This window comes from Amphiprion ocellaris, chromosome 23 (genome assembly GCF_022539595.1).
Source record: "Amphiprion ocellaris isolate individual 3 ecotype Okinawa chromosome 23, ASM2253959v1, whole genome shotgun sequence".
NCBI classification, from domain to species: domain Eukaryota; kingdom Metazoa; phylum Chordata; class Actinopteri; family Pomacentridae; genus Amphiprion; species Amphiprion ocellaris.
Window position 1 is genome coordinate 13,570,574 of NC_072788.1, and position 27,995 is coordinate 13,598,568.

General features: G+C 36.8%; 1 protein-coding gene across 1 annotated transcript; it reads right to left on the reverse strand.

Annotated features, from left to right (window-relative positions):
* On the reverse strand, window positions 1-27,961 carry LOC111571719 (uncharacterized). Its single transcript, XM_055007960.1, has 35 exons — window positions 27,110-27,961; window positions 26,807-26,842; window positions 26,331-26,597; window positions 24,878-25,156; window positions 22,308-22,610; window positions 21,625-21,888; window positions 20,606-20,851; window positions 20,390-20,500; window positions 20,252-20,267; window positions 20,059-20,147; window positions 19,889-19,930; window positions 19,285-19,341; window positions 19,091-19,153; window positions 18,556-18,618; window positions 18,321-18,377; window positions 13,328-13,389; window positions 12,800-12,935; window positions 12,514-12,549; window positions 12,105-12,377; window positions 11,105-11,383; window positions 10,677-10,952; window positions 8,184-8,456; window positions 7,760-8,035; window positions 7,249-7,551; window positions 6,572-6,835; window positions 4,124-4,369; window positions 3,908-4,018; window positions 3,770-3,785; window positions 3,577-3,665; window positions 3,408-3,449; window positions 2,809-2,865; window positions 2,615-2,677; window positions 2,084-2,146; window positions 1,849-1,905; window positions 1-1,734 (listed from the first exon to the last, which is right to left on the reverse strand). The coding sequence occupies exons 1-35, from the start codon at window positions 27,228-27,230 to the stop codon at window positions 1,727-1,729; spliced, it is 4,944 nt and encodes a 1,647-aa protein (XP_054863935.1). The 5' UTR covers window positions 27,231-27,961; the 3' UTR covers window positions 1-1,726.
* Window positions 27,962-27,995: the final 34 nt, after the last annotated feature.

The following is a 27,995-nucleotide window of genomic DNA, read 5'->3' on the forward strand; positions in this document are numbered from 1 at the left end:
TTTTGGGTAAACTCTTCTTGATATTTATTGGGATTAATCAGTCGATGTTACACACTGTATTTATCTACAACAAAAGCTGAATATCAGGATATGTTTGTAAAAACAAATCCATGTTACAGACCTTTCATATGTCAAAAATCATGAACAAATTATTCAACCATATTCGATTTTTCAAAACTTCATGTGTAAAATACTACATCACACCTTCGCTACAGAAAACAGGAAGCAATGAAACCTTCAAGAAACCATTTGTCTGAGCTAAACAAGTCAGTTCACAACCTGTCAGCATGAGTGAATGAAATCATTTCCTCTTTGTGTGGACAGTAGGACTATAAATTTAGACACAGTTGCCGTCACACTGAGTGTTCACACACAGTGGACTCATCCTCCACCAAAACCAATTAACTCATTTGCAATTTACAAGAAAATGGTCCAGATACACATTAGAATTTAATTAGTTTTTCTGTTTCCAAATGCTTCTTTCTACCAACAACAATGAAATCAGGCCTGCTAGTTTTTACATCATCTCTCTGACAGACAGCAATGATCACAAACCTCCACCTACTTTCTCATTTCCTCCAGATGATGAAAATGCAGATCAGACTATTTCACACTCAGTACAACCATAAGAAGACACAGAGACAACACATCTTTAAAAATGGTGTAGAAATTTCTCCAACAGGCTCAACACTGAAACACATGTATTAAATGACAAAATATCCAAGCTGCTCAAATTTAACATCATTCTGGTGTTTCTCTGATCTGTATTTGTCAATTAGACTAAATTACACAGCAGCAGAATATGACTGCAAAACACATCCATCAGCCACAACATTAAATCCACTCTCAGGCAAAGTGAGGAGCATTGATCATCTCAATACAATGTTCTGCTGGAAACTTTGGCTCCTGGATTCAAGTAGATGCATCTTAAATATTGTTACAGACCAAGTGAGGCCAGAATTTTGTGCCACTAGAAACTGAATCTCAATTCCTCTACTTAGAATTTCACAGCAACTGAATTCAATTTCAAAATACTATATTTAGCTTCAATTTCATTGGAATTCACTGCCAAACTATTTATTAACATTTTTATCAGAGATTCAAGTTGAAAAGCTTAAATCATGAGATTCAAATTCAGTTTATTACAGTGGCTCAAGCTCAGAAATTAAAGTATTAAAAACACAAAGTTGTGCCTATTAACACACTCAATGCATCCAACCAAACCCAAAACCTGCTCAACAAGTGATCCAGGAACAAACCAAGACCTCTGTGTGTGAAGACAATCACATTTAACACACAATTACATCACTATTATACACACAAAACAGCGATATGAAAAACAAGATTATTGATGCATTAAATTGTGAAAACACCAAAGCTTTTAAGAATAAAGATTACACTTAATGTGTTCAGGGGAACATAAAACACTTATCAAACCTATCAGTTCATTGTTAATAAAGAAAACAGAAAATGCTCTGATCATCTAACAGGAAATCATGTTTGATGACACGAAAAACACACCGACTTTAAAGTCACACTTGAAACTTAACTGCAAACTGTTGCTTTGTGGAATAAATGACCACACAATGGGAATATTTACATTATAAACAGGAGATTAAATTCATATTCATCTGTTGAATGTTGGAATTTTGTAATTTATCTACTGTTTCACTGGATGTAGTTTCCAATTTGTCCTTCACTCCTTTAGATTTGGAGATACACATCTCTATTGGTCTGGAAGAAAACCAAAGAATGACAAAATGCTGTCACTCAACAATTAAAGGCCACTTATGTCAACAGAGAGACACAAATCCTACTAGAAATGTTATTTTATCACTACACAATTACCTGCAGCTCTTCCTGCTTTCATTTCAGAATAAACTGTTTCTTCAGCTGCTGATTCTCCTGTGAAAAAAGTGAACTGGTTTCAAATGCACTTTTCTTTGGTAAAATGGAAAATAAACAGTGAACGGAAGAAAACAGATGATATTAGTTGGAGGAGGTTACAGTGACAGTTTATAAAAGCTTCAAGACCAACCTGTTACAACAATTAGAGCTGCAGGTGGATTTTAACTTGACTTACCTTTGTCTCTCTTGGCTTTACCTTTCTGGTGGGGGAGAACCTGAGCGTACGTCAGACTGTCATCTAAAATAAAAGTCAGTTTAGTAATGTTTAAATATGTTTTCTGTTGTTTTTATCCTCTCATTTACTGATCATGGCCTCTGAGTAGATGCTGGTAAACAGACTGTGTTGGTAAGTGCTTGTTCTTACATGTAAAATGTCCCAAGAAATCTGTGACTAACCAACAGGCATGAAATTATGACAAAAAGGGAGAATAAATACTTTACTTTTCAAGTCTTCTTTGAGTTTTGGTCACGAGTAGGAACTATTCTATACAAATGAACTATACTTGATCAATATACAGCCATTTATATGAACATTTTTAGCAATATGAGAAGTTTTCTGTCATAACTGTAAAGTTAAAAAAAGAAAAATTCTACTGTGTGTGTAGATTTGATTGTTGCTGAAACTACTAACTCTTCTCATCTTTATTCAAAAATGACACTGTGACAACCACAAAACACACAAAAACTGCTTTTTTAACAGACTGACCTGTAGATGATCGTCTCTTCACAACAGAGTAAACTGCACTCTCCTCTGCTCTCTTCTTCTTCCCTGTGAGATTAAATAGATCACTGATTAAAAATACACTTTCCTGGACTTTATTCAGATTCTACTGGTCCATAAAAGCATCTCAACCACTGTAGTTTCTATTGTATGTGGATCTTACTACATAAAACACTCACCCTCCTTAGTCATGTTTTCAAGTTCAATCGCAGAATATGTGACATCTGAGGATTCATCTGAAATATAGTCACATTTTGTAACTGAGAGACTGTCAGTAAATCATTTACAGCTGCTTCAATCATGTCATTCTGATGTTTAACTGACTTGTGTTCAATGTAAAGTACAGAAGCTCAAACAAGTTTGTCAACGCTGTCAGAAAATATAATCTGCAAATCTATACTTTTAAAAAATGAAAAACAATGGTCTGAAGGTAACACCACACAACTCTAATATTAAACACTGTTATTGTGAGACACACATTCAACATTCCCAGTGCTGATAGAAAAAGTAAACCAACTCTTTGCTTTGGCAGCAGTCAACTCAAACAAGCTTTACTGCAGCTGTGAATCAGACCTGCACAATTCTGGACCATAATCCCATAAAGAACTGCTTCAGCTCGTATCTTTCATTCCACAATAAATCCATTACAGTAAATTCTGGGATCTGACTGCTGCTAGTTAAAATGTTATTCATTTAGATCAAACTGTCGACATTTTAAAACATCTATATATAATCCCAGAGGTCCACCTCCTTCTTCCTGCTACTGTATAAACTCTACCTTTATCAGTGTCTTTGACTGATTCATAGAGACAAGCATCACCTACAGAGAAAAACCAAGCCAAGGTTGGATTAATGAATCTAATTCCATCATCTTCCTGATCAGCTGACAGGAAGTAGAAATGCTACAGTTACAGTATGTCAGAACAAAAGTCAGAGTTGAGGCTGACCGTTGACAGGAAAGGAACATTCATTGTTTAGAGCTTCATTCTGGTTGATGGTGTCGTCTGCAGCAGAGCGCTGATTTGAGCTCTGAGACCTGATGAGGACAGAACATTTAGGAATTACAGCAGATTTGACAGGAAACGCAGGATGTAAATCTAATATGTTGGAAAAACAAGCAAAGTGGAATGTTTTACCAACCTGATAAAGCATGAATCTGTGAAAAAGAAAGTGGCTGTTAACATGTTTTATGAATTTCAAATTCTTCTGTTGCTACAGCATTTATCAAAAGTAACAAGAATACATCTGTGATTTTGAATTGATCAGAAAACTTCTCACCCTTTGACTGTTTGTAGCAACACAACAGCAGCAGAAGAATGATCAGTAAAACTCCACAAACCAGCCCAGTGATCAGCAGAACAGGAAATGAAGAGTTTTCAGAACTGGACTCTGAAATGAGAGAAAATATATAATGTGCAGCATCACCAACAGAATTTACACATTTTCAAAAGACTACTGTTACTGAAAATAATAATTATGGAAACGTCTACACACTTTTCACTGCCATCCAACTCTGTGGTGATTCTTTTCCTGAGTATTGACACTTGTAGAAACCTTCATCTGACTCTGACACTGCAGAGATGCTCATCTCTCCTCTGGAGTCATTTTGGATGAGTTTGTTGTCTTTGTAGAAAAACACATTAGAAAGAACATTTTGTGTCCTCAACTTGCAGCCAAGAGTAACAGAATCTCCCTCAGTCACAGGATGGACAGGGCTCACCAGGATAATACCATCATTATCTGGAATACAAACAACATGAATATTCATTCAGTGGTCAGCTGATGTCATCTGATGTACAATTATTAGGAAACATCTCAAGTTTTCAATCTCATCTTACATAGTGTCTAAAATGTACCTTTCAATCATGAATCCAGCAGATATCTAAATCCAGCAACAAACAAGATCATTACTCCACCGAGGAACGTGGTGGAGTTATGCGACCATCGGCGTACGTTTGTCTGTGAATCTGTCCGTGTGCAACATTCTCAACAAATTTTCAAGGAAAGTCAGAAATGACACAAGGACCAACTGGTTAGATTTTGCTGGCGATGCAGATTACAGTCTGGATCCACGGATTCATTAAGGATTTCCCATTGGAAATATAGCAGCTGGCACGGAGTCACCGTAACCATGACAACAAGTAAACGCTTTGTCAGTTGCCTGCATCAATTCACTGAACCGGCTACATACACTATATTGCCAAAAGTATTCGCTCACCCATCCAAATAATCAGAATCAGGTGTTCCAATCACTTCCATGGCCACAGGTGTATAAAATCAAGCACCTAGGCATGCAGACTGCTTTTACAAACATTTGTGAAAGAATGGGTCACTCTCAGGAGCTCAGTGAATTCCAGCGTGGAACTGTGATAGGATGCCACCTGTGCAACAAATCCAGTCGTGACATTTCCTCGCTCCTAAATGTTCCACAGTCAACTGTCAGCTGTATTATAAGAAAGTGGGAGTGTGTGGGAACGACAGCAACTCAGCCACCAAGTGGTAGGCCACGTAAACTGACGGAGTGGGGTCAGTGGATGCTGAGGAGCATAGTGCCAAGAGGTGGCCAACTTTCTGCAGAGTCAATCGCTACAGACCTTCAAACTTCATGTGGCCTTCAGATTAGCTCCAGAACAGTGCTTCAGCAGAGAGCTTCATGGAATGGGTTTCCATGGCCGAGCAGCTGCATCCAAGCCATACATCACCAAGTGCAATGCAAAGCGTGGGATGCAGTGGTGTAAAGCAGCCACCACTGGACTCTAGATCAGTAGAGACACGTTCTCTGGAGTGATCAATCGCACTTCTCCATCTGGCAATCTGATGGACGAGTCTGGGTTTGGAGGTTGCCAGGAGAAAGATACTTGTCAGACTGCATTGTGCCAAGTGTAAAGTTTGGTGGAGGGGGGATTATGGTGTGGGCTTGTTTTTCAGGATCTGGGCTTGGCCCCTTAGTTCCAGTGAAAGGAACTCTGAATGCTTCAGCATACCAAGACATTTTGGACAATTCCATGCTCCCAACTTTGTGGGAACAGTTTGGAGCTGGCCCCTTCCTCTTCCAACATGACTGTGCACCAGTGCACAAAGCAAGGTCCATAAAGACATGGATGACAGAGTCTGGTGTGGATGAACTTGAATGGCCTGCACAGAGTCCTGACCTCAACCCGATAGAACACCTTTGGGATGAATTAGAGCAGAGACTGAGAGCCAGACCTTCTGGTCCAACATCAGTGTGTGACCTCACAAATGTGCTTCTGGAAGAATGGTCAAAAATTCCCATAAACACACTCCTTAACCTTGTGGACAGCCTTCCCAGAAGAGTTGAAGCTGTTATAGCTGCAAAGGGTGGACCGACATCATATTGAACCCTATGGATTAGGAATGGGATGTCACCTACGTTTATATGTGAGTCAAGGCAGGTGAGCGAATACTTTTGGCAATATAGTGTATTTCAGTCACACATGTTGGTATCTGTACATAACACACGCATGCACAACACATGCCTGTGCTCACGCAAGGTAATTATTTAGTTAGTTTTTGGGTGGATCTATATTAAATGGGCAGATTCTATGTTGCCATGATTTCTGAATACACAAATTGAGGAATGAACAATCTTAGTGGAGTACTGCACTCTGAGTGCTTTTCTGGTTCCATCTGAAATCATCATAATTTAAAACTATTTCTGTTCAACTATATATGTATTATACTCCAGTGTGAGATCAAAGATAGGAGTTTTCATGATGGCTTCATTTTTTTCTTATTTCACGTCACCCAAAATCAGACGATGGTGAACAAAAATAACTTATTTTGCCAGCTGACATAAATACTGTACAGATCACCCCTAAATCTTCAGGACAAAGAATATCTTTGATTATTTCACACTTTCAAATTCACATGCTGCAAACTAACAATGAAATAATACAGATACAGGAAACTATCAAAACTTACACTGTCCAGTGATGTTGACTGCATTGCTGAATGCTGATCCAGACTCACACCAGTACACTACATTACCGTACCACATCCAATTAAGATTACATGTTGATCCATTCATTGTTCCCCAGAAAAAACATTGTCGCTGGAAGCCATCATCAGTAAACCTGCTCACTCTCCATTTAGTGGAGTTTCCATCACACCTCAGTGAAGCAGATTTAGAGCCAAAGTGCTGCACTGTGTCTGGATTCACTGTAAGAGACGCTGCTGAATGAAGATCTGAAACACAAAGCATGAAATAGGATCAAATCCTGTTCAGTCATGTTAAAACATGATGGAAAGAATCCTTCTATGGAAATTGAAATTAAGCAAATACACAATGATGATTTTCAGTTCTGAATTTAATTTAAAGACAAACAAGTTTAAATTCTACACAACTATTGTACAATAAAATATAAAGAATTACAACACTATATTTGTTCTAAAAAAAACACTCAAATCCCAGAAAAATTGAAAATAAGGAGTTCCTTGGGTCACAAATATTCACACATTTCTTCCATTGTGGAGATATAAATGTACGCAATCAATTAAAAATTAAATACTGTCGAGTTCTAAAATTTCTCATAAACAGGCTGCAAAGATCAAGCTGAATAGAAAGAAAAAGGATGTAATAAACAGACATGCAGACTGACCTCCAGACCAGACAAACTTAGGATCACTGTAATAAGTGTAATACTCTGGGTCTCCTCTTCCAGCTCTACATGTAAATCCTGCTGTCTGTGTCTTTCCATGAATCATGTAGGAATCTTGTTCAGTCCCATTGATGCTACCAGGCAGCAGCTCATAACTGTAGGAGGTTCCTGATAGATCAGGAACAGTCTTATACCAGTAGAACCTCCATCCTGCAGACGAATGTTCAACCTCACAGCTCAGAGTTACTGAGGTTCCAGGACTCAGCCATGATGGAGACACACTGAGGACAGCTTTGGGTTTATCTGTTGGAAACAGATTTTCCTCCAATTAAAACATGTGATGTGCTGCTGGTTGATTACATGTAACAGTTGGATCCTGCATATTGGCTTCATTTCTCTGTCAGCCTGCTATGTCTAAATATATGCAACAAATATTTAGTGGTATCATACAAAACATCTTTTCACAGTTTTAGCTGAACAGTCATGACTGGAGAATTCTGATGTGACTTACTGTCCAACACTAACAAACTGATGGGATCACTCCAGTCTGTTGAAGATGTTTTTGTAGTTTTCATGATGCCTTTACACTTATACTCTCCCTTGTGGAGTGAAGAAGCAGCATAAATGCTGAATTCATTTTGATTTGGAGGTTTGATTAAACCACCAGATTTCCATTCATATTCCCACTCAATGTCTCCTCCATGGATCTCACATTTCAGAATTCTCTTCTCTCCTCTATATATCTGAGGCCAGTTAGGTTGTAGAGTCAAAACTGCCCTGTTTGGGACTGTCCATGTTCAAGAATCACCAGCAGAGAAAGAAACATAACAGGTTAAATCAACATTCACCATACTGACTTCATAACATAATAATGGCATTTATAAACACTCACAATCTATTTTATGTTTTGTAAACCTAGAAACCTTCAAACTCACCAATGTTATTGATTGTGACTGGATCACTGTACTCTGTGTAATAAACAGGGTTTCCTCTTCCTCCTCTGCACCTGTACAATCCTCCCTCTGAGACACTGATTTGTCCATTTGAAGGGAAAACAGCATCTTGGGAGGTCAAAGAATGAGACTTTTTCCCATCTCTGTACCAGTAATATTCCCATCCAGATGATGGATTCACTGAGCAGATCAGGGTCACGCTGCCTCCTACTGGAATGTCTCTGACATCAGCATTTAACAGGGCCTTTGGTTTACCTGTCAGTGAGTTTAGAATAAAGATAAAAAAAAAAAAAAAAAGGTAATCATTGTCCTCCAACTTGAGTAACTTGATAAAAAATAAAAACATAATGAATCCCACTCAGCTGTTTTCTACATATTTAAAGGCCAGATTACTTCCTGTTCTAAAGCTCTATGCAACAAATGTTTCATGTCTCCCAACAAGTAAATTCACAAAAAATATATTCAATTCTATGTTCATTTTGAAGACAGAACAAGTAAATGTAGTTGTATGAATTATTTCAGGAGCTTAAAAACCATGAACTGTGATTACAGATCCTAACAATAACTACAGACCATATGAATGTGTCATTAACAGGCTTCTCAAAATCACCACCAGATTATTAGGACACTAGTTTATCCCACGGTTATTATAACTGTATATGCTGTAAAATTAATGTGTTGCTTAGATTTATTCTGGCATTTCAAAGTCTTGTCAGTCCTATTCCTTCAGCTGCAACCCTGGCAGCGTACAGTCTCAGAGTAGGCAAAAAAAAAAAAGAACAGAAAAACATAACTCATGCTTCGTTGACCGAAAGTGCGTACAACTTTATATATTTCTAATAAAAAGAACCACCTATCATGCTAAACCAATATAAGGAAAATAAAACAGAATATAGGCTAAAAACAATACAGCTGCTGCAACCAAAGGCAGGAAAGAAAGCTGCAATAAAAGTTTGATAAGGACCAAATTGTGATGGCTGGACAACTGGGTCAGAGCATCTCCAAAACTGCAGCTCTATAATAATAATAATAATCATACATTTTATTTGTAATGCACTTTTCATTTAGGCAAAATCTACAGTTAGTGCTACATTTAAGATATAAAACAGATAAAAACAAAACAATCATGCAATAAAAACAGAGCAATCAGATAAAATAACAGCAAAAAAAAGAAACATTCACGTACACGTTTAATTAAAAGCTTTGTTAAAAAGAAAGGTTTTTAGGCCTTTTTTTTTTTTTTTTTTAATAAAAACATCCGCTCTCTAGTGGGGTGTTCCTGGTCTGCAGGGGTCAGTATCTATTAAAAGTGGTCTAAGGAAGGAACAGTGGTGAACCAGCAACAGGGATTTTGGCAGCAAAAGGGGACCAACACAATATTAGACAGGTGGTCATCATGTTATACCTGATCGGTGGATACTTATCAGTATCATCGTTGCATGATGTGTAAGTTGCTGAGACATAGGTTTAATTTATAATGCATCACAAGATTTTATCATGAAATTACAAAATTTATCCTTTAATATGACTCAAGAGACCAAGTATTTCACAAGTAATTAATCAGGTAATAAAAAAATATATATATTTTCATGGTGATGTGGAGGATGAAGTCACCAAAGCAACATTATGTCTCATTCTTATGGCCTGTAGAACAATTTAAGTCTGATTCTTTCAGCTGCTTAGTGGGGTTAAAAGATATCAAGTAAAGAACAAATATAAAAAGAATTTAAATCAATGAGTCAGTTCTTCTAAGTGTTACATTTGTGTCTATTTTAGGATTATATCACTCGACAAAGGCAGTGAAATGGCTTTGAAATTACTCACAGGTCCACAAATTCTTATGTTCCCCTCTGACTATCTGCATGCAGAGCTCTGCTGGAACCTTTAGTGATGCTGCTGGTCTTTTTCAAGAAAACCGACTTGTCAGTACACACTGCTGACCTGTTGTCTCCAACATAACTACAGGTCAAGTGTTCAGCATAAGTTATCATGGAGACGGCCACCGATAAGGAGTGAGCCACTATAGTAGAACTAAAAACCCAGAATTCAACTTGAAATACTTACCTGCTTATCTACTATTACTTATCTAATCACTGTCCACATTAATGAATCTACATAATGCTATTCTGTAAACACAGTAGTTGCTCTACTCAATATGCCGTACAAAGTGCCTTTAAAAGGATCTGTAAGTATCTTACTCTATCACCCAGTCACAAAATACATCCAAACCTAATTGGACAACAGCTTAAGCCAGCTTGAATGTTCTTTTAAATGTAAGAGACTTCAGAAAGAAAAATGATTAACACTCAATAACATACCTGTGAAAACTCAAGATTACAGTAATATTAGTTTCTTTTTTAAAACTTACATTGGTCCACTTCAGGATAACATCAGTTAACTCACCGTCTGACTCAAGATGTAAAATCATCACACAATCAAAGAACTTTGACAGAACAAACAACAAACATGACTTACCTGATACTGACAATGTGATGGATTTACTCCACTCAGTTGAAGAATAGGAGTCATCTCTGGGTCTACTCCTACACATGTAGTCTCCACTGCTGGACTTAGAAACTCTGAATGTCTGGTAATTATCATCTGTCCAGTGTACATAACGCCGAGGTCCTCTCCATTCATACACCCACTGGGTGGTTTCACCTCCATGGATCTCACATGTCAGAGTGATTCTTTCACCTCTGAACATCTGAGTCCAGTCTGGTTGTCGTCTTAGAACAGCCTCATTGGAAACTGTTTTCAGTTGGGAACAGGTAGAGAAATTAAAAAAAACAAAAAAAACAAACACAATATCAGCAGAAAAAAATTAAGATTTTTGTTTCATCACATTACTAATTTCAATGACAAAAGCGTGTATTATTCAAAAACAAAATGACTGAACTCACGGGTTTTCTCAGTGGTGACCTCATCACTTATATCAGTGTAGTAAACTGGTTTTCCTCTTGTTCCTCTGCACTGATAGATTCCTCCTTGTGAAACACTGATAACTGTGTTTAGTTCATCATTTGTTCTAACTGGATCCACCAGAACTTCAGAGGTTCTCTGAGTACGTCTGAACCACTCATATTTCCATCCAACAGAGTTCTGCACAGAGCAGGTCAGTGTCACACTGCCTCCTACTGATATGGTTGTTGTGTCTGCTGTCAGTGTGGCTTTGGGTTTAGCTGTAAGAAAAAGCAAACAAATAAAAACAACATGCAATTTTTCTCATGGCAATGTAAATTTTTTAGGAAAATAAACTTTGAGGTATGTTTTCTTTTCACATTAGCTCTAAATTCATCATCTTAATGTCTGACTCACAAAAAAGAATTGTCCTTAACATGTATCATAACTAATGGTTATTTTCTCTGCAACTTAAAACATTTTCAAGCAGTGATTTTTGACCATTTCAACACGGTGATAGAGCTTCTGCTTTCAAGTCTCAATTGTCATAGTTTTACAGATTCTCCATTCTGCTGCTTGAAAAGTCACATTTTCTGTAAATAAACACACTGCATGACTGAAAGGTACATAAAGACGTGTTACTTCTACAGTGGTCTGTCCTGTTTTCAGTTCAGAGGGAAATTATCAGCTGCTGTCACCTATAATCAGGTCAAATTCTTGATGTGGAAGTTGCATATTCCATCTGCTACAGCTGTTATTATACAATGAAGAACATTGTTAATTGTAGCTGGCAGTCGGAGCTTTTTAGCAAAGTGTTTTCTCTGACAAAAGCTGGAAAAATCCAGTGGTCCCTGTCAAAGTGTAATGTTTCACACTATTTCAAAAATGTATACACAATACTAATAATTCAATGTAAACTGTATTGTATAATTGGGATGAGTTTATGAATAGGAATCATAACTTTGTGTTGTTGGTCATGTTGATAAAACATGAAGGACTCACCTGAAACAGTTAAAGAGACAGTGTTACTGCTCTTTGTAGAATATGAGCTCCTCCTGCGACCAACACACTGATAATCACCACTGTGACGTGCAGACAGAGGTTCTGATGTGTAGCGTTGATGTGTGTTGTAGCAAGTATAATCTCGTCCATCCTTGTTGATCTTGTATTCCCAGTCAGCATCGTCTCCTTCGTTCATGTCACATATGAAGGTCACAAACTCTCCAGTAAAAAAAGTGGACCAGTTGGGGTCAGTCATCAGCACAGCATCTAGAACTGAACACAAACGTGAACTGAAACTACTTTAGTTTGACTCTACAGTATGTATGGATATATTGATTAAAATAAAGTCAGCTAAAGACTCATCCTCAGTGGATGAAATGAAAGAATATAAATTAAACTGAGCCGTTACCTTGAGCATGTCCATAGTAGAGGAATGTATTCAGCACTGAAATAAAGATGGAAACTTCAGATATTACTAAAATAAAACAACTTGGGATCTATGACTGACATTCACAGTGGAATATGAAACAAGTTTAATGTACAAAATCTGTCTAATAATCACTGTGATGAACCAATAATGTGTTTCTGTGATGATTTAACTCAGTTCTCTGACTCTACATCAAAATATTTCACTTTCAATAAATCTGTCAACAAGACTGAAGTAAAAGAGTTGGTAAAAAGTATCTGGTACTCACAGTGTAACAACAGCACAGACAGCAAAGTGTGTCCCATCTTCAAATCCAGCTCTGACGCTTTGACACTTGTTCTGTCAGTGAAATACGTCCACTTTGTACCAACGAGAAACAGTGAACTGTGAGACGGAAGAGTTTCCTATCATCATAGCATCAGAAGTTGTCTGAGGAATGATTTTTCTGTCTGATAAATGTCGTAACACTTCCGTCCCTATCTAAAAAAACAACCAAAAAAAAAGCTCACTCCACTGTTGGTTCGACCACAGAATATTTAGACAAGGTGAAACTTCCTTTCCGGCTTCTGCAAATACAAATAAGCTGATATTTGCTTTTTAAATAAAAAAGAATCTGATCACAAAAACATTAAAGTAGAGACAACTTTGATCAGCTAGGATTAAATATTCTAAGTGTCTATTTTCACTCATCACATCACACATTGTATTTATTTGTGCAGGTTATACTGGATGGAAACAGCAAGTTTCTACAGTGATGTGCAAATGTTTGGGCACATCTCAACCACATATCTGTTACTGTGAAAGTCTCAGTGACAGCAGAATTCATGAATCCATCATTTATGACAAGAGGTCCAGGTCCTGAGGAAGAAACACAGACCCAAACCATCACACTACCACCACCATCTTGCACTGCTGGTATCATGTTCTTCTTGTGGAATGTAGTATAAGATTTACATGTTTTCTCTATTTGTAGATAATGTCTCTCACTGTGGGTCTCTGGAGTCACAGAGCTTTAGCAATGGATTTATAACCCTTTCCAGAATACCAAATGTCAATGACTTTTATTTTGCATCTGTGCTTGAATCTCTTTAGAACATGGCATCATGTGCTGCTTGTTGAGACCCTTTAGCTACTTCACAATACTAGACAGGTTTTATTTAGTGATGCTGAGATTCAACAGTCCTGGCAGTAATCATATGTAGGTGCTGCTGCTGAAACTGAACCCAACTGTCCTATGAATTTGGTCATGTGGTTGATTGACAGCTCAGGGAGCAAATACTGTTTCACAGCACACAGTGTTAACATAAAGATCATATTATGACGTAGCCATATTCACCTATTCACTGTTAATTTCATGTGAGGACAACAACAACCTGTACTTCATGTTAGAATGTAAAAATAAACACTCACAGTTCACACTGAACATCCTGTTTTAATGCTTCAGCAGAAAAAAGCCAACTATCTCTGTTTTAATCAGCTCAAGTGACACCTTTTTTTCTAGTGCAAAAGGAAGAACAGATAAGTTAGTTTTAATCATACTTACATTTTACTGACATCCAGCTCTGTGCTGACGTTTGTCCTGAAACTCAGACTTGAAGCCTTCATCTGCTTTGACACTGCAGCAATGTGCAGCTCTGTTCTGGTATCATTTTGGATGCAAAGATTATTTTTAAAGAAACCAAAATTGGAGTCGAAGGCTTGGTTTCTTCAGTGTGCAGCCCACAGTAACAGCTTCTTCCTCCGTCACTGGGCTCAACACAATTATATCTTTTCCTGTAAAACATTCAAACAGGACCAAGTGTCAGTAAAGTTCCAGATGTTAAATGTACTTATAAGGCTGTAATATTGAACACACAGAATGCATCTTAAATGCAACTGTTCATTATTTGACTGTGTAGCAGCAGCTCACTGTTATAAAAGCTACAGTGGAGCTTCAGACAGCAGCAGGTGATGCAGTCTTTAAATAAACTGTTGATCTGAACACTCAACGCACAAAATGATGATGTGATAGAAGTCTGTGGTCTGTTGGGCTCATTTATATTTTTGCTGATGTTGGAAATTGAACAAGAAAAATAATAAATGGTAGGAACTGCACTGCTGAGAAATTATTGGTTTGTGATATTTGGGTTGTATAGATTTTCACAAACCTTTTTCAACAAATCTTTCTAAATGATAATCCTATTAAATGAAATCATCTGGACCATCTTAGCTTCAACCTACAGAATAGACCATTAATGGGAGCTTCTGGTTTACATTTGTAGATGTGAAACAGGATCATTTCAGACACCTACGTTGTACAGTGATGTTGACTGCGTTGCTGAATTGACCTGTTCCAGACTCACACCAGTGAACTGCAGTTTCTTTGATAAACTTCTTGATTGTGCAGGTGGATCCGGTCATTGTCCCGCAGACACAACAGTTTGACAAAAAGTAATATTATCTTCTGAGACAGTAATTATGGCACTTTTTATGGAGGATATGCCGTCACAGAGAGCCAATCTGTAATATTGGAAAGCTGGACTGCTGCTTTTAGTCAAAATCTAGTGTTCGCCGTTTTTGATTTTCAATGTCCAGACGGGTTACAACACAGTTAAAAATACAAAAACTGAAGATCTGAACCATTTCTGTGAATCTGTCCATGAACAATGGAAGAAGTCTGTTCAGTCCCGTCGATGCGACCAGGCAGCAGCTCATAAATGTAGGAGTTGTTTGGTTGTACAGAAACAATCTGATACCAGAAGAAGCTCCATCCTGCAGACTGATTAGTAACAGTACAGTTCAGAGTTACTGAGGCTCCAGGACTCAGCCATGATGGACACACAGTGAGATCAGGTCTGGCTTTATCTGGTGGAAGAAAAACAACAAGCTCTATCAGTCCAGTCATTTCCAAACACATGATACATACTGGATGTAGACTTTTTTCCGTGGGGATCAATAAAGTACTTCTTTTCTATTTTAGTCTAAAATAATCTATTTCTGCTCTTAAATAGGTTGCTGAAGCTCAAACTCACCAGCAAATCAAACACTAAACTCCTCTATGTTACATGTTGGCAGACAGTAATATTGGAGTAATTCATCCAAAAAAATTGAACAGGAACTGATTCTAAAGGTTACAGACTCTCCAGTGTATAAAAGACCAGTTTGGCATCTAGAACCCAACACAAAACACACAATTACAAGAAAACATATTTGAAATGACCTAAAATTCTTGAGTAAAGCCTGTCAATTTCTATCACTTCCTGACATGTGTTGGTGTACAGACTAAGCTCATGCATGGACAGAAAATAAACCATGAAACAGGATGTGACTGATAATGATCAGTGAAATACTAATTCAGATGAATTAAGTGATGAAGCAGAAAAACAAGGAAGACTGTGATCACCTTCAACAGGTCCACAGTAGAGGAGTGTGTTCAGCACTGAGAGAAAAGAGGAAAACTTCAGATGTTATCACACTGACACAAACTGTCAATATAAGAATTTAACAGATCACACTTTACGATGTTGTGGTTTAATAATGGAGACATAAAAATATATTATTGCATCATTATTACAGCCTTAAACCAGCAGCCGAGGCACGACTTAGATAAAAACTAATACTAATAATAATTGTAATGAACATAAACCTGGTCATGTTATCATAGAAACTGGACACAAGAATGTTTTCTGTATAAGTGAGTCACTTGTGTACTCACAGAACAACCCCAGCATGGAGAACAAAGTGTGTCCCATCCTCACATCCAGCACTGACACTGTGTCACTCTGCTTCTGAAAAACACTCAGAGAATGTGGTGAGCAGAAGTTCCATCTCAGATCAGCATCAGCTCAAATACATTCTATAAAATCTAACAATAGCCTAAATTTAAAAAATAGCATTTTGGGTAAACAGTTCTTGAAATTTATTGGGATTAATCAGTCGATGTTACACACTGTATTTATCTACAACAAAAGCTGAATATCAGGATTCATTTGTAAAATCAAATCCATGTTACAAACCTTTGATATGTCAAACTCATTAAAAAATTATTCAACCATATTTTTTTTTTTAAAACTTAATGTGTAGAAAACTACTTCACACCTTCGCTATAGAAAACAGGAAGCAATGAAACCTTCAAGAAACCATTTGTCTGAGCTAAACAAGTCAGTTCACAACCTGTCAGCATGAGTGAATGAAATCATTTCCTCTTTGTGTGGACAGTAGGACTATAAATTTAGACACAGTCGCCGTCACACTGAGTGTTCACACACAGTGGACTCATCCTCCACCAAAACCAATTAACTCATTTGCAATTTACGAGAAAATGGTTCAGATACACATTAGAATTTAATTAGTTTTTCTGTTTCCAAATGCTTCTTTCTACCAACAACAATGAAATCAGGCCTGCTAGTTTTTACATCATCTCTCTGACAGACAGCAATGATCACAAACCTCCACCTACTTTCTCATTTCCTCCAGATGATGAAAATGCAGATCAGACTATTTCACACTCAGTACAACCATAATAAGACACAGAGACAACACATCTTTAAAAATGGTGTAGAAATGTCTCCAACAGGCTCAACAATGAAACACATGTATTAAATGACAAAATATCCAAGCTGCTCAAATTTAACATCATTCTGGTGTTTCTCTGATCTGTATTTGTCAATTAGACTAAATTACACAGCAGCAGAATATGACTGCAAAACACATCCATCAGCCACAACATTAAATCCACTCTCAGGCAAAGTGAGGAGCATTGATCATCTCAATACAATGTTCTGCTGGAAACTTTGGCTCCTGGATTCAAGTAGATGCATCTTAAATATTGTTACAGACCAAGTGAGGCCAGAATTTTGTGCCACTAGAAACTGAAACTCAATTCCTCTACTTAGAATTTCACAGCAACTGAATTCAATTTCAAAATATTACATTTAGCTTCAATTTCATTGGAATTCACTGCCAAACTATTTATTAACATTTTTATCAGAGATTCATGTTGAAAAGCTTAAATCATGAGATTCAAATTCAGTTTATTACAGTGGCTCAAGCTCAGAAATTAAAGTATTAAAAACACAAAGTTGTGCCTATTAACACACTCAATGCATCCAACCAAACCCAAAACCTGCTCAACAAGTGATCCAGGAACAAACCAAGACCTCTGTGTGTGAAAACAATCACATTTAACACACAATTACATCACTATTATACACATATAAACATCCATCCATCCATCCATTATCTATACACCGCTTATTCCTCACTAGGGTCGCGGGCACATATAAACAGCGATATGAAAAACAAGATTACTGATGCATTAAATTGTGAAAACAACAAAGCTTTTAAGAATAAAGATTACACTTAATGTGTTCAGAGGAACATAAAACACTTATCAAACCTATCAGTTCATTGTTAATAAAGAAAACTGAAAATGCTCTGATCATCTAACAGGAAATCATGTTTGATGACACGAAAAACACACAACTTTAAAGCCACACTTGAAACTTAATTGCAAACTGTTGCTTTGTGGAATAAATGATCACACAATGGGAATATTTACATTATAAACAAGATATTAAGTTCATATTCATCTGTTGAATGTTGGAATTTTGTAATTTATCTACTGTTTCACTGCATGTAGTTTCCAATTTGTCCTTCACTCCATTAGATTTGGAGATACACATCTCTCTATTGGTCTGGAAGAAAACCAAGGAATGACAAAATGCTGTCACTCAACAATTAAAGGCCACTTATGTCAATAGAGAGACACAAATCCTACTAGAAATGTTATTTTATCACTACACAATTACCTGCAGCTCTTCCTGGTTTCACTTCAGAATAAACTGTTTCTTCAGCTGCTGATTCTCCTGTGAACAAAGTGAACAGGTTTAAAATGCACATTTCTTTGGTAAAATGGAAAATAAACAGTGAACAGAAGAAAACAGATGATATTAGTTGGAGGAGGTTACAGTGACAGTTTATAAAAGCTTCAAGACCAACCTGTTACAACAATTAGAGCTGCAGGTGGATTTTAACTTGACTTACCTTTGTCTCTCTTGGCTTTACCTTTCTGGTGGGGGAGAACCTGAGCGTACATCAGACTGTCATCTAAAATAAAAGTCAGTTTAGTAATGTTTAAATATGTTTTCTGTTGTTTTTATCCTCTCATTTACTCATCATGGCCTCTGAGTAGATGCAGGTAAACAGACTGTGTTGGTAAGTGCTTGTTCTTAAGTATAAAATCTCCCAAGAATTCTATGCCATTAACCAACAGGCATGAAATTATTACAAATAGGGAAAGTAAATACTGTATTTTTCAAGTCTTCTTTGAGCATTTCGTCAAGAGCAGGAAATATTCTGAACAAATGAAGTGTACTTGATCGATAAACAGCCATTTATTGGTACATTTTTAGCAATATAGAAGGTTTTGTCATATTTGTGAACTCAAACCAAAAAATATTTTCAACACACTGTGTGTAGATTTCACCATTTCACGAGTAATTCTTCTTAGTTTTAGTCAAAAATGATAGACGGGAAGCATGAAACACACAAACCATTTTTTTTTTTTAAACAGACCGACCTATAGATGATCGTCTCTTCACAACAGAGTAAACTGCACTCTCCTCTGCTCTCTTCTTCTTCCCTGTGAGATTAAATAGATCACTGATTAAAAATACACTTTCCTGGACTTTATTCAGATTCTACTGGTCCATAACAGCATCTCAACCACTGTAGTTTCTATTGTATGTGGATCTTACTACATAAAACACTCACCTTTCTTAGTCACGTTTTTAAGCTCAATCGCAGAATATGTGACATCTGAGGATTCATCTGAAATATAGTCACATTTTGTAACTGAGAGACTGTCAGTAAATCATTTACAGCTGCTTCAATCATGTCATTCGGATGTTTAGCTCATTTGTGTTCAATGTGAAGAACAGAAGCTCAAACAAGTTTGTAAACCCTGTCAGAAAATAGAATCGATCTGCAAATCTCAATTCAAAAACAAGAATAACTCAGTGGTCTGAAGGCAACACCACACAACTCTAATATTAAACACTGTTATTGTGAGACACACATTGAACATTCCCAGTGCTGATAGAAAAAGTAAACCAACTCTTTGCTTTGGCAGCAGTCAACTCAAACGAGCTTTACTGCAGCTGTGAATCAGACCTGCACAATTCTGGACCATAATCCCATAAAGAACTGCTTCAGCTAGTATCTTTCATTCCACAATAAATCCATTACAGTAAATTCTGGGATCTGACTGCTGCTAGTTAAAATGTTATTCATTTAGATCAAACTGTCGACATTTTAAAACATCTATATATAATCCCAGAGGTCCACCTCCTTCTTCCTGCTACTATATAAACTCTACCTTTATCAGTGTCTTTGACTGATTCGTAGAGACAAGCATCACCTACAGAGAAAAACCAAGACAAGGTTGGATTAATGAATCAAATTCCATCATCTTCCTGATCAGCTGACAGGAAGTAGAAATGCTACAGTTAAAGATATGTCAGAACAAAAGTCAGAGTTGAGGCTGACCATTGACAGGAAAGGAACATTCATTGTTTAAAGCTTCATTCTGGTTGATGGTGTCGTCTGCAGCAGAGCGCTGATTTGAGCTCTGAGACCTGATGAGGACAGAACATTTAGGAATTACAGCAGATTTGACAGGAAACGCAGGATGTAAATCTAATATGTTGGAAAAACAAGCAAAGTGGAATGTTTTACCAACCTGATAAAGCATGAATCTGTGAAAAAGAAAGTGGCTGTTAACATGTTTTATGAATTTCAAATTCTTCTGTTGCTACAGCATTTATCAAAAGTAACAAGAATACATCTGTGATTTTGAATTGATCAGAAAACTTCTCACCCTTTGACTGTTTGTAGCAACACAACAGCAGCAGAAGAATGATCAGTAAAACTCCACAAACCAGCCCAGTGATCAGCAGAACAGGAAATGAAGAGTTTTCAGAACTGGACTCTGAAATAGGAGAAAATATATAATGTGCAGCATCACCAACAGAATTTACACATTTTCAAAAGACTACTGTTACTGAAAATAAGAATTATGGAAACGTCTACACACTTTTCACTGCCATCCAACTCTGTGGTGATTCTTTTCCTGAGTATTGACACTTGTAGAAACCTTCATCTGACTCTGACACTGCAGAGATGCTCATCTCTCCTCTGGAGTCATTTTGGATGAGTTTGTTGTCTTTGTAGAAAAACACATTAGAAAGAACATTTTGTGTCCTCAACTTGCAGCCAAGAGTAACAGAATCTCCCTCAGTCACAGGATGGACAGGGCTCACCAGGATAATACCATCATTATCTGGAATACAAACAACATGAATATTCATTCAGTGGTCATCTGATGTACGATTATTAGGAAATATCTCAAGTTTTCAATTTTATCTTACATAGCGTCTTAAATGTACCTTTCAATCATGAATACAGCAGATATCTAAACCCAGCAACAAACAAGCAGTTTGTTCCATCTGAAATCATAATTTAAAACAATTTCTGTTCGACTATCATTTACCTGATATTGTTTTAAATTATCGTGACATTAAACTACATGTGTTTCAGAAAATATCACTGACTTCTGTATTATATTTCAAAGTGAGTTCAAAGATGGGACGTCTCATGATGGTTTAAATTTTTTCATATTTCATCTTACCCAAAATCAGACGATGGTAAAAAGACAAAAAAAAAGAAAAAAAAAAAAAACTTATCTCCAATAGTTTGAGATGTTTTCATTCAACCAGCGCCTCAAACTTCAACAAGAGAAAAAATGGCCCCAGCCACCTATTTTTCTACCAATAACCTCAAAGTATTTGTTCTATCAAGCTAAAATTTCAGATACCATTTTAAAAATCCTGATTTTCTAATGAAACAGTTGTAAATAAAAGAGATGGTCGAGCCAAAGACCTCTAATGATTTAAGATGGACTAAATCAAGCGCAGCTTATTTAGCGACGTAATTACTGTACAGATCACCCCTAAATCCTCAGGACAAAGAACATGTTTATTTCACACTTTCAAATTCACATGCTGCAAATTGTAACATTGAAATATTACAGATACAGGAAACGATATAACTTACACTGTCCAGTGATGTTGACTGCGTTGCTGAATGCTGATCCAGACTCACACCAGTACACTACATTACCGTACCACATCCTATTAACATTACATGTTGATCCATTCATTGTTCCCCAGAAAGAACAGTGGAACAGGAAGCCATCATCAGTAAACCTGCTCACTCTCCATTTAGTGGAGTTTCCCTCACAGCTCAGTGAAACAGAGTCAAAGCCAAAGCGCTGCACTGTGTCTGGATTCACTGTAAGAGACGCTGCTGGATGAAAATCTGAAAAACAAAGCATGAAAAAGGATCAAGCTTTAGTACAAAACTTGTTCAGCAATGTTAAAACACTATGGAAACAATCATTTTGAAATGGAAAAATAAATTAATACATAATGGTGAACTAAGGTTCTGAATTGAAATTAAAGATAAACATGTTTAAATTATACACAACTATTTTGCAATATAAATCTGTACTAAGTTATATATGAGAATATCTGTTTAAAAAACATTAAAAACCCAAAAACTCAAAATAAGAAATTAATTTGTTCACAACAATCAATAAATTTATTTCATTGTGGAAATAGAAATGTACATAATTAAAAATTAAATGCTGTCAAGTTCTAAGGTTTGTCATGAACAGGCTGCAAAGATCAAGCTGAATAGAAAGAAAAAGGATGTAATAAACAGACATGCAGACTGACCTCCAGACCAGACAAACGTAGGTTCACTGTAATAAGTGTAATACTCTGGGTCTCCTCTTCCAGCTCTACATGTAAATCCTGCTGTCTGTGTCTGTCCATGAATCATGTAGGAATCTTGTTCAGTCCCATTGATGCTACCAGGCAGCAGCTCATAACTGTAGGAGGTTCCTGATAGATCAGGAACAGTCTTATACCAGTAGAACCTCCATCCTGCAGACGAATGTTCAACCTCACAGCTCAGAGTTACTGAGGTTCCAGGACTCAGCCATGATGGAGACACACTGAGGACAGCTTTGGGTTTATCTGTTGGAAACAGATTTTCCTCCAATTAAAACATGTGATGTGCTGCTGGTTGATTACATGTAACAGTTGGATCCTGCATATTTGCTTCATTTCTCTGTCAGCCTGCTATGTCTAAATATATGCAACAAATATTTAGTGGTATCATACAAAACATCTTTTCACAGTTTTAGCTGAACAGTCATGACTGGAGAATTATGATGAGACTTACTGTCCAACACTAACAAACTGATGGGATCACTCCAGTCTATTTTTTTGTAGTTGGAGTGAAGAAGCAGCATAAATGCTGAATTCATTTTGTTTTGGAGGTTTGATTAAACCACTAGATTTCCATTCATATTCCCACTCAATGTCTCCTCCATGGATCTCACATTTCAGAGTTCTCTTCTCTCCTCTATATATATGAGGCCAGTTAGGTTGTACAGTCACAATTGCAACAAAAACATGATGAACCCCACTAAGTTGTTTCCTATGCATTTAAAGGCCAGATTACTTACTGTTCTAAATCTCTACGCAGCAAATGTTTCATGTCCACCAACAACTGAATTCACAAAAACTACATTCAATTCTGTGTTGTAGTTGCATGAATTATTTCAAGAGCTTAAAAAACATTAAGTGGGATTACAGATCCCAACAATAACTGCAGACCATGTGAATTTGTCATTAACAGGCTTCTCAATGTCACCACCAGATTATTAGGACACAAGTTTATCTGACTGTTAAAACTGTATATTCTGTAAAATTAATGTGCTGCTTAGATGCATTCAGACAGTTTTTGTCTTATTCTTTCAGCTACAACCCTGGCAGCGTACAGTCAGAGCAAGTAAAAAAAAAATAAAATTAACAGGAAAACATAACATGCTTCATGTATTCCTCATAAGAACAGACTATAATCCAAAATTAAGAGGAAAATAAAATATAATACAGGCTAAAACAGCACAGCTGCTTGAACCAAAATCAGGAACAAAAGCTGCAACAAAACTGCAGACTACATGAATGTGTCAATCATATGCTTATCAGTAAGTTGCTTAGATGTAGGTTTAATCAGGTGTCACAAGATTTTATGATGAAATTACAAATATTGTCCTTTAATTACTACTTAAGAGAAAACATTAACACATGATTAATTATTTAAGAACAATAAAGTTATTTTTATGGTGATGTGGAGGATGAAGTCACTAAACTCATGTCTCATTCTTATGACCTGTACGACATCTTTAGTCTTGTTTCAGCTGCTTGGCAGTGTTAAATGATAGCAAGTAGTATGCTCTTTGAGCATTTAACTAGTGCCTGTTTTAGGATTATATTGCATGACAAAGGCTTAAAGGACAGACAGGTTGGAAATCACTCATAGCTCTAAAACTCTTTTGTTCCCCTCCTTGTGCTGACCTGTTATCTTCAACATAGCCCAATCTGGAGCACGTAAAATATTCAGCATAAGTGACCATGGAGACATACACCAGTAAGAAGTGAGCCATCATTTTCGAATTCAACTTGAAATTTAGTCGATAATCACAAATCCTGCTTCATAGTACAGCACTCTGAACTTCCTCCTCTTCAGTTTACAACTAACAGAAGGTCAAACACCAACATCATAGTTACAACCATCTGCTTTGACCACAACATAAGAGTGTCGCAGTGTGTTAATACGGCTGACATTTACTTTCAAAGTCTTTCTTCCAACAGTACCGTCTCTTTCATCTTGCCATTGCCTGTGTTTTTACTCTACACCACCACCACATTTTCTACTCTTTTAAAACCAGCACTTTCCTTTATTCTGCATAACAGACTTGAGACAACTGAGCTCTAGCAGACCACTCCATCAACATCAGGTTACTCTATCACCCAGTCACAAAACACATTCAAACCTTATTGGACAACAATTTCACCCTGAATGCTATTTTAAATGTAGGGGAACTGAAGACAAAAAAAAAGCTAGCATTCAATAACATACCTGTGAAAAATCCAGATTGAAACTATGATAGATTTTTTTTTAAACTTACATTGGTCCACTTTAGGATATCAGCTAACGCATCTCTTCAAACTCTTAAAAGAAACTGTTATAAAAAAAAAATACTATGGCTCACTTTAGTAATCAAAGTTTTAATGTTGTTATCTTCTAACAGCAGCACGTTATTAATCTAAGTGGTTGTGTGTGGGCCGTATATATAATAGTGTTAAAAGGTACAAGGCAGAGATCACACATGGCACTTTTTGTATTAAACCCCTATCACAGTGAATGAACATAGTGGCATCATGACTGAACTCACAGGTTTTCTCAATGGCAACTCCATCACTTATATCAGTGTAGTAATCTGGTTTTCCTCTTCTTCCTCTGCACCGGTAGATTCCTCCTTGTGATACACTGATAACTGTGTTTAGTTCATCATTTGTTCTAACTGGATCCACCAGAACTTCAGAGGTTTCCCGAGTACGTCTGAACCACTCATATTTCCATCCAACAGAGTTCTGCACAGAGCAGGTCAGTGTCACACTGCCTCCTACTGATATGGTTGTTGTGTCTGCTGTCAGTGTGGCTTTGGGTCCAGCTGTAATAAAAAGCAAACAAATAAAAACAACAACATGCAATTATTCTCATTGCAACTGATCAAAAGTTGTTAAGGAAAATAAACTTTTAGATATGTTTTCTTTTCCCAATAAACAAAAACACCAACAATTAGATATGTTTTCTTTTCCCAATAAACAAACAAAAATACCAACAATTATACTCATGCAATTAAAAAAAAATTGTTTTCTTTGTACATTAACTCTAAATTCTTCATATTTACATATGTAATTGCATTCAACACTAAATAATGGTCATTTTCTCTGCAGCTTAAAATATTTTCAGTGGTGTTTGATGTCAATTTAATTTCAATAAGTACATTATATAGTTTCGCCATTCTTTTGTCTGACAATGTAATTTATAAACATACACACTGCACCCCTGAAAGACACACAAAGATGTGTTACTTTCACAGTAGTCTGTCATGTTTAATTCAGACAGGGGAAATGTTATCAGCTGCTGCCAACTATAATTGGGTGAAATTCTTCATGGAGAGTTCAACTATGTTTCATTATTTTAAACTCCTCAAAAAAAATTAAGGGAACAATTAAAACACACATTGGATCTCGAACAAAATATTTAAGCTGAACATTTGATATACATCATGTAGTTCATTGACAACAAAATGATGTAAAAACAGTCAGTGAAAACCAACATTAACTCACTGAGGAGTCGATTCAAAAGCACTCCAACAATTTAGGTGAAAAATTTAAATAACAGGCTGCTCCAACTAGTGTGAATTTAATCACAACTTCTAATGTGACTCAGTTGTCTCTATAGACCCCACCTGCCTGTACACATATGACAATGTCTAGACATTGTCATATGGAAACAGTGGAAGGTATGCTGTGGGATCTCTTCCCAGACCTTGATCAGGGCATCAGTGAGCTCCTGGGGAGCCTGTGGGAACCTAGGGTCCACTAACCCAGCATAAAGACTAACAGTGGGTCTCAGGACTTCATCCCAATACCCAACACCATTCAGGGTATCAATGGTTAGCACATGGAGGTCTAGGCAACCCTCCAAGGATTTGTCTGCCCAGTACAAAGCACAGTACAAATAATTAAATGCACACTGAATTACATAGTTGGGATGCATTTGTAAACAAGTCATAAATTTGTGCTATTGGTCACATTGAAAAAACTTTAAGGACTCACCTGAAACAGTTAGAGAGACGGTGTTACTGTTCTTTGTATCATGGGAACTCCTCCTGCGACCAACACACTGATAATCACCACTGTCACCTGTCAACAGAGATCCTGATGTGTAGCGTTTGTGTGTGTTGTAGTAAGTATAATCTCGTCCATCCATAATGATCTTGTATTCCCAGTCTGCATCTTCTCCTTCGTTCATGTCACATGTGAAGGTCACAAACTCTCCAATAAAAAAAGTGGACCAGCTGGGGTCAGTCGTCAGCACAGCATCTACAATCCAACACAAACATACACAATGGTGCACAAATGTTCAAATGCAATGAAAACACATTCCATGTTCATGATAGGCATTAGTGGCATTGCATAGAACAAAAATGATATGACAGAAAAGAAGGCACAAAGAGGATGTACTTAAGTTAAGCAGTAAGATGAGATTCAGATTTTGTGAATAAAAGACAAAGGGAAAATTGTTCAATCACCTTTAGCTTGTCCATTGAACAGGAGTGTCAAGAGCACTACAATAAAAAAAATTGAAACTTCGGACATTATCAAAGTGAAAAACAGCAAACATTTGGGTATTTGAGAATGTTAAAATATGACTATGTATAGCAGTCATCCCCTCTCATCTGTACCAAGTGTTATCGGTCAAGTTGATTAAAAACCACAAGTCTCCTCTATTCAGTATATACATACAAAAAAAAAAAAAAAAAAAAAAAACGGTACAAATGATCAATACTATGCATCTGTGTGATTTGGACAGAAAAGGCCAGTTATGTACTCACAAAAAAACAACAGCTCACAGGACAGAGCAGGTCCCATCCTTGCATTCAGCCCAAATGTCTGAGAAATTCTAGTGTGAAGAGTGAAGAACTGTGGGGACAAAAAACAGAAGTTACATTTCATGTAAATTCTGGATGTGACGTTCTTTTCCTACTTCTTCAGCTCAATTCTGCTCCCTTCCTTTTATACAAAATTGCGTTTGACCACAGAATGATTTAACATTTCTACACTTCCTCTTGGGTACTGTAGAAACATCTTAGACTAATTCTCATGCAAAAGTTTTGTCTGTAATTAAATTAACTACAAAGTAAACAGACAGTATTTTTTCCACATATACAAAACACGAGACCACTGAAGACAGGACAAGATATTAATCACTACAGTTTAACTGCAAAACATAACACTTCAGAAAGAGCATAATGGGAAGCATTTCAATGACTGTCTAAAGGACTTCTGCATTGATTGACAGCTTGATTCAGGTCTTTAAAGAAACAGTGACTGACGTCTCAGTTTGCTTCACTTGTTCTGTTTTTTTTGTACTTTCTAGGAGCATCACCACTTTCATGACAGCTACATGTATCCATGACAAACCTCTCATCTGTAACACAAATTGTTTTGGAGCACTACAGTAACAGCTTTGAAAACAATGTTTTTTGTCTTTACATAAATGAGCTGAAACTGCTGTGGACACAATTTGAATTTCTCAAGATCAGTGATGAAATATTCTTTTGCTTCCTGCCACAGATACGATCATCCTGTCGGCTATCGTTGCCTTGCAAAAGGTCACTAATGCTTGATGCAACTGTAAAAGGTTGCTGACTAACAGTCCAGGTTTTGAAATATACAATAAATATATTTCTATATACAATTAAAGTTTGTATGGACACA

Bases quoted from the DNA above. Each gene is read 5' to 3' on its own strand.
- LOC111571719 (XM_055007960.1), bottom strand. From the start codon at position 27,230: ATGAAATGTAACTTCTGTTTTTTGTCCCCACAGTTCTTCACTCTTCAC. The intron at 13,390-18,320 runs GTAATTGTGTAG...TTTCTTCCTCAG, and splicing joins GAAACCAGGAAGAGCTGCAG to GACCTGGACCTCTTGTCATA. The intron at 2,866-3,407 runs GTAGAGTTTATA...ACTATATTTCAG, and splicing joins AGTCAAAGACACTGATAAAG to ATGAATCCTCAGATGTCACA.